Genomic DNA, 8,028 nt, shown 5'->3' on the forward strand with positions numbered 1-8,028 from the left:
TGAGACAGAGCCTCAAGCTGTCCCCCTGGGTAGAGTGCCATGGCATCTCAGCTCACAGCAACCTCCAACTGTTGGGCTCAAGAGAGTCTTCTGCCTCAGCCGCTCAAGTAGCTGGGACCACAGGTGCCCACCACAATGCCTGGCTATTTTTTGGTTGCAGCCATCATTGTTGTTTTGGTGGGCCCGGGCTAGATTCGAACCCGTCACCTTAGGTGTATGTGGCTAGCGCCTTAGCCACTTAAGGCACAGGTGCCGAGCCCAGACAGTGGTTTTCAAATGTCTTATATACATGGAGTACTCCAGTAGGACAAAAATCCCATCCTGTCCCCTCTGTTTCATTCATAAAAAGAGGTACACATTGTGCATCAGGCCACATGCACACAAGCTTCTGGGATGCCACCCCCTACCCTCAACTCTATCTTCCAGTTATACTGTGTGCTTTGGGCCCTCCAAATGGGAGAGGGACACGCAAGATGGTGATAGCTACGAAGTAGGGGTCTAGTCTCCTGCCCAACCAGGACAGGTTTACATCTGGATGTAGTCAAAGGAGGCAAACTAATTGAGAAACTGATTATTAATGAGAATTACTATTACTTATTGGGAAGAAACCCTGATTTGTGTGACTTTACCATTGACCGCCAGTCTTGCTCTCAGGTCCATGTCTCCCACAAGCATCTGAAGCGAGTTTTCCTGATAGATCTCAGTAGTACACATAACACTTTCTTAGGTCATATTCAGTTGGAACCTCATAAGCTTCAGCACATTCCCATTGATTCCACGATCTCTTTTGGTGCATCCATGAGGTATATATTCTGTATGAGAAGCCTCAGACATTGCCATCAGCTATGGAAGGAGATGAGAAGATGGGTGGAGAGGATGATGAACTCAAGGGCTTACTGAGGCTTCCAGAAGCAGAAAGCAAGCTCAATAACCTGACAGAGTTCAACACTGCCCACAACAAGTGATTTCTGCCCTCCCTCTTGAGGAGAGAAATCTGGACAAAGGCCAAGACTTCTTTTATCTGTGATCCTCACTGATGTTCTGTGAGAATGAGAGATCACTAACCCAGAGGATGTTGATCCTTTAGTTGGACGCTTCAGGGACATCGTGCAAACTGTAGGGGTTCTAGTCAAGAATAAGCAAGTGGATGGCTCTGGTTCCTTGGGCCTGGAGGAATCAGAGAACAGGGGCATGCAGAACTTTACTTTCAGTGAAGGACTCTATGGAGGCCTACCTCCCACACACACAGTGGGTGGCATGGCATCCATGGGACAGTCTGCCCATGCCATACCCAAACCTCACCCTCAAGTTGTGGACTTGACTCCTATTGTGCCATCAGCAGCGAACATGAACCCTGCAGTCTGTACCCTTGAAGCTGTAAATGAACCCAAAAAGAAGAAATATGCAAAAGAGGGTTAGCCAGGCAAGAAGTCCATACTTTCCTTACTGATTTAATATTTTTTTGTCATGGAAAAGGGTGGGATTAGGTGGGAATGAGATAGAGGGGTGATGGGGAAGCTAATGAACTAATGACAAAAACTTCCTATGTGTACAGTTTCATCTTTCAGAGTGTCTCCTGGGGTTCTAACCATGTTAACATTAAAACTGGGGTAGGGTTGAAGTAGCCCATAAAGACCTGTCTTCAGAACACTTTCAGTGTAAAGGATTCACATATCCTCTCAGATAGACTGCCCCGACTCTTTCCACAGCCTTCCACTACCTCCTTTCGTTTTCTCTCTTTTCTGGGATGTTGTTATGGAAAGTCAGATATCCTAGGCCCTCAGGTTGACTGCAGAGCTGTGGATATTACAGTATTATCACCAGCCTTGGGGGGCCAGCAGCCTAATTTATATGAACTGTCCTTACAAACTCTCAGAAAACAAAAGGGTTACCATGGATCCCAGGTTTAAAAAAAGAAGGAGGCTGAGAATTCTGTAGTTAAGCCAAGGTTTAAATTCAAAAATGTTTTCTTGGGTCAGTGGTTTTGAGGTCCCATAGTTAGGCTTTTCTCTTTTGTCCTTTCTGTTGGAATGAGAACATTTTGATTTTTCTTCATCTGTGACCACTGCCATAGACACAAGTTTATAGTTTTTAACTGCCAGTATTGTTTGAACTTTACCTGTAGTTTTCCTTGAGAAACTTAAGCAGTCCACTTCCTGAAGTATCTTATTTAATTCCAGAGTACTGTCCTCTACTTTATGGCATCACTTTCCTTTCTAAGTGTGTTAGGAAGGCAGTTAATCCAGTCACCATAAGGAATTAGGAGATCTGCACTTCTACCTAACGGTTTTGTAATATCCAAGCTATGAGGACTTGGAGCCTTGTAAGGCTTGAAGCAGGAACCTGGAGCCAGGCTTTGTGGCAGGCATCTATAGTTCCAGCCACTCAGAGGCTGAGGCAGGAGGATCACTTAAACCTAGGAGTTTGAGATTGCTGTGAGTTATGACACTCTAGCTTGGGGCAACAGAGCGAGACTTCTATCTCAAAAAAAAAAAAAAATTAGTGTTAAAAGACTCATGTATGAAGTGAGGGAAAAAAATCAGTAATAGAATAAAAACCACTTTTCCCCTTAATTCAGCAAAGCAAGGCTGGAGTTGGTTAAAAGGAATTTTTCAAAGAAACAAAAAGGAAAGTAAATGGAAGACAGAGTAAAAGCATGGTATTTACTTTTTCCTACATAGTAAAAGTCTTATCTACAAACTAGCTTAGCTGATGAAGTCCTGGGTGTGACAGTTCTTTACTTCTAATCTCTGTAGCCCAATCTATAAAATTGGGAATTTTGATTCACCACCATCATTTAGGAGTATTGTAGGAAAAATATGAAAGACATGGTAAATATGTATGAAATATTAAACAAAAATAAGATTATAACACAGTGTTTATGATATGACCCTCATTTTAAGGCATATACTGTGGGGTGTCCAACCTTCTTTCTTTTCTGCCACACATTAGAAGAATAAGAGTTTCCTTGGGTCACACATTAAATACACAAATACTAACAAAAACTGATTAGCAAAAAAATCCATGCATATTTTTTGTGATATCTGATATCACATAAACAAAAGAAGTCCTCACAAAATCAGTATGTGGCCTGCTGGCTGCAGGTTGGACATGCCTGGATAGTTTAATACATTGGGGGAAAAAATCACCAGAGAGATATTCTCCAGATGGTAATAGTGATGATCTTTAAGTGGTAGAATCATGGTTAAATTTTAATTTCTTTGTGCTTTTTTGTATTTCTAAATTTTCTATAGCAACCTAGGAACATAGGTTATTTATGTCATTTAAAACTATATTTTTAGGCTCAGCACCCATAGCACAGTGGTTACTGCACCAGCCACATACATCGAGGCTGGTGGGTTCAAACGCAGCCTGGGCCAGCTGAACAATGACAACTGCAATAAAAAATCTAGCCGGGCGCCTGTAGTCCCAGCTACTTGGGAGGCTGAGGCAAGAGAATCACTTAAGCCCAGGAGTTGGAGGTTGCTGTGAGCTGTGACACCATGGCACTCTACCAAGGGTGACAGAGTGAGACTATGTCTCCAAAAAAATACTATATTTTTATACATAAGAGGACTCTATTTTGCTACTTTACTGCTGCTATACACATAGTTTCTAAACTGCTGAATGTTTTATAAAGACACTTTTTAATTCAGCTTTGTTCTATCTAAAATTGTACTTTTGCTTCAAATAGTAACCTTGACCTTGAATAAGAGGCATTATTATTATAAAGCTAAGGCTATGAATGATCAATTTTTTTTTATTAAATCATAGCTGTGTACAATGATCACTTCTTGTTTTGTAATGTAGACACCTCTTTTTGTATGTGGTTTGTTTAGTGCTAAGGCTAGCTAAGGTCCACAGTGATCAGCAAATTTGTAGGTTATGACTGACTTCTCTTTCCAACTATATGAACCAGCTGCTTAGTGTCCTCAGAGGCACTTAGCAAATCAAAATTGTATTGTTAAATTTGGCAAAGTGCTGCTTTTTTAACGTGCGTGTTGATTGTTGTTATTTAGCTATTCTACTTGCGGAAGTGGATGTTAGGTATTGCAGATGGTGGTAGGGACAAGGGAGTGGGAGCATAGTGAGATACAGAAAACCTTAACTTTCTGTAAATTTGTGATGTGCTTTCTTAGGTTGAATTTTTTAATTCTTGGGTCCTTAAGTTTAGAAAACCATGTAATAATGAATGAAATGTAATCTATAATCATTGAAATAAACTTTGAGAATTATAAAAATAATCTAAGCATGTATACTAGGTAGGATTAACTATTCTGTGATATGTTAACAGACAACTGTCAAATTGAGGTGGCTTAAAACCATGGAGGTTTATTTACTGTTCATCTTACAGTCTGTTACAGGTTTGGTGGCTGTCTTTCCAGCTCTTCTCCAAGCAGTGCCTACTTTTACTATATGTTGCCACCATCTTTGTATGTGGCCTCCTAAATTATAGCAGAAGGCGAAGAGAGATTGTAGGTGATTTGCACAGATTTTATTGTCAGACTTAGAAATGGCATATAAGTTAGGCCGGGCATGGTGGCTCACACCTATAATCTTAGCATTCTGGGAGACCAAGATTGGAGGATCCCTTGAGCTCAGGATTTTGAGATCAGCCTGAGTAAGAGTGAGACACTGCCTCTTAAAAAGAAAGAAAGAAAGAAAGAAAAAGAAATGAAGAAAAGAAAGGGAGAAATGACACATGGCACATTCAGTTTCACTTATATCCTCAAGGTCAGAAGCAAGGGCCCTTGACCCCTAACCCACAGAGGGAAACTGGGCTTTTCCTATGCCCAGGAAAAAATTAATGAAATGGTAACACATAGCATTGTCTCTGCTGCACCAAAGTCTTAGAGGAATAAAGTGTGCCACTAACATATCTCATAGATGGGTCTTCCTATTTTTTTCTATTTACCTGTTTTTATTCTCTCTAGTTTTTGTCTTTGTGCTCTGCTTTTCTCTCATGTTAAACTACCCAAGTATAGAGGAGTCAGTAGTAGGTGAAAAATCATCTTTTTCACTGTTGCCTTCATTCCTTAAGAGAAAAGAAAAACTGAACTATAAGTTGTGTGTACTTTGCATACAACTTACATTTTCCGTCTTCAAAATAAATTCTCAACTTGTTGGATTAGTCATGTTTAGGATTTACTTAAAACCTGAGCAACTAATAATGGCGTTTTTTTTAATGCCATACCTCATCTGTAATTGTCAATTTTTATTTGTGCTATTAAGAGGTTTCAGGCTGGGCGAAGTGACTCATGCCTGTAATCCTAGCCCTCTTGGAGGCCAAGGCGGGTGGATTCTTGAGCTCAGGAGTTTGAGACCAGCCTGACCAGTGAGACCCTGCCTCTAAAAAAGAAAAAAAAAGCCAGATGTTGTGGTGGGTGCCTGTAGTCCCAGCCACTAGGGAGGCTGAGACAAGAGAATCGCTTAAGCCCAGGAATTTGAGGTTGCTGTGAGCTCTGATGTTACGGCACTCTACCAAGGGTGACCAAAAAAAGAGGTTTCACTATTGAAAATCACTATATCTGAAGTGATTCATTTATTTATTTATTCAATAGATCTTTGTTGAGTGCCAGGCACTGTCAGGTGTTGCAGGTATAGTGGTGAACAAGACAAGAGTTTGTACGGTCATGGAGTTTGTGTTCTGGTGAGATTTTTTGGTTAATAATCCCTGTGATGGACAGTATAATGTATCAGTTAGAAACCACAAATAAACATCCTGATAGTTGGTTTATTTGGTAATCATTATACCAACTGTAAGGATTATAAAATTAGAATAAGCATCACAGAATTAATGCAAAGTAAATAGATTCATGGTGGTTGGTGTTTAGAATTTATACTATCAGTGAGAATCATATGGGTTTATTTTTTTCTTGTAGCTTTAAAGAAGCCCCCTATTTCAGCTTCTCAACATGAAAGTCATCAAGCGGTCTCTTATCTTCCAACTGGACAACCTATCTCCCCAAATATGGCTCTAGGTATGAAGTCTTATTCTTAGAATTTCATTGGAAAAGCGATTTACTGGTCATGTATTATTATTAATTAATGAATAAAATAATGTCATTTAGCAGCATAGTGATATAGCATTCATTCTTTGAGTTAATGTTATATAGTTTTTAATGACATAAAAGCTCATAGAGAAATATGTAAAATTGCACTTTGTCTAATGGATTGTTACAGTCTTTTTCTTTTCTTTTTTTGAGACAGTCTCACTTTGTTGCCTGTGGTAGAGTGCTGTGACATCATACCTTACAGCAACCTCAAACTCTTAGACTCGAGTGATTATTGTCTTGCCTCAGCTTCCCACATAGCTGGGACTACAGGTGCCTTTCACAATGCCCTGCTATTTTTAGAGACAGAGTCTCACTCTTGCTCAGGTTGGTCTGGAATTCCTGAGCTCAGGCAGTCTGCCCACCTCAGACTCCTAGAGTGTTGGTATTACAGGTGTGAGCCCTTGGCCCAACCTCAGTCTTTTTCTTAAAAGCAGAAAAACTATTTGTTGTGCCACTCAGGATTATATTCCTTTTCTTCTCCACCAGGCTATATAGATTTACCTTCTTCAAAATGGGTCCACATTTATCTCATGGAGTTCTTCTATAAATTACTTTACTCAACTACATTAAGTAAAGTATTTAATATACTCTATATTCCATATTTATGAATTTATAAACATATAATATGGTTTTTTTGTACTAAACACCTTTTAAGTTTTATAGAAATGTTCCTTTAGGCTTGGCGCCTGTGGCTCAAGCGGCTAAGGCGCCAGCCACATACACCTAAGGTGGCGGGTTCGAATCCCCAGCCCGGGCCCGCCAAACAACAATGATGGCTGCAACCAAAAAATGGCCGGGCGTTGTTGCGGGCGCCTGTGGTCCCAGCTACTTGGGAGGCTGAGGCAGGAGACTCGCTTGAGCCCAGGAGTTGGAGGTTGCTGTGAGCTGTGATGCCATGGCACTCTACCCAGGGGGACAGCTTGAGGCTCCGTCTCAAAAAAAAAAAAAAAAAAAGAAAGAAATGTTCCTTTAAAATGAGAATCAACAGGCTAGGTGCAGTGGCTCACACCTGTAATGCCAGCACTCTGGGAGGTCCAGGCGGGCAGATTGCTTGAGCTCATGAATTTGAGACCAGCCTGAGCAAAATCGAGACCCCTGTTTCTGCTAGAAATAGAAAAACTGAGGCAAGAGGATTGCTTGAGCCCAAGTTGAAAGTTGCTGTGGCTATGATGCTACGGCACTCTACCCAAGGCAACAGCTTGAGACTCTGTCTCAAAAAAAAAAAAGAGAGAGAGAAATGAGAATTGATATAATTGAAGGAAGCTGCTTAAGGGAGATGGTGGAAAAGAAAGATGTAGGAGAGTAGCACAGTGGCAATTTTCTGAATCCAAAATTAATTGTAATAAGGATCTAAATCAAGACTTTGATGAGGAAAAAAAAGGAAGTTGGAGAAAGAGAGGTTATGTATAATAGATAATGCTAAGAAAGAATCAAGAGTCAGCAGTTGTGAATCACTGTATTTGGAGCAGGTCATTATGAAAGTTTTGAGATACACAAAATCAAGAAACGTAAAATCCATGTAAATGGAAACAAATGAAGTTCTCCTAGCAACACCCATAAACCGAGCAAATTGAAATTTACATGGATGAATCATAAAGGATGCTGTCGACTGTGTTTCTTGGAAGTGAAATAATAGACCATAACAGTCTGTCTCAAAACTTTTGGGCCTGGTGTGGTGGCTCACGCCTGTAAATCGTAGAACTCTGGGAGGCCGAGGTGGGTGAATTGCTTGAGCTTAGGAGTTTGAGATCAGCCTGAGCCAGAGTGAGATCCCCTTGAGCCAGATTGAGACCCTGTCTCTAAAAATAGCCAGGTATTGTGGGAGACACCTGTAGTCCCAGCTACTTGGGAGGCTAAAGCAACAGAATCTCTTTTTTTTTCTTTTTTTTGAGACAGAGCCTCAAGCTGTCCCCCTGGGTAGAGTGCCATGGCATTACAGCTCACAGCAACCTCCAACTCCTGGGCTCAAGCG

General features: G+C 40.8%; 1 protein-coding gene and 1 pseudogene across 2 annotated transcripts in view; both read left to right on the forward strand.

Moving 5' to 3' along the window:
- Positions 1-1,455, forward strand: part of LOC105887146 — a 3,277-nt pseudogene extending 1,822 nt beyond the window's left edge.
- Positions 1-8,028, forward strand: part of CASC4 (cancer susceptibility 4) — a 117,585-nt gene that overhangs the window by 68,152 nt on the left and 41,405 nt on the right. For both annotated transcript variants that reach the window (XM_003791781.3, XM_023514276.1), the window contains exon 7: positions 5,883-5,981. In XM_003791781.3, the coding sequence (XP_003791829.1) occupies positions 5,883-5,981 (99 nt within the window). The remainder of the gene's footprint in view (positions 1-5,882; positions 5,982-8,028) is intronic.

Source organism: Otolemur garnettii, unplaced genomic scaffold (genome assembly GCF_000181295.1).
Source record: "Otolemur garnettii isolate 467f Iridium unplaced genomic scaffold, OtoGar3 scaffold00050, whole genome shotgun sequence".
Classification (NCBI taxonomy): domain Eukaryota; kingdom Metazoa; phylum Chordata; class Mammalia; order Primates; family Galagidae; genus Otolemur; species Otolemur garnettii.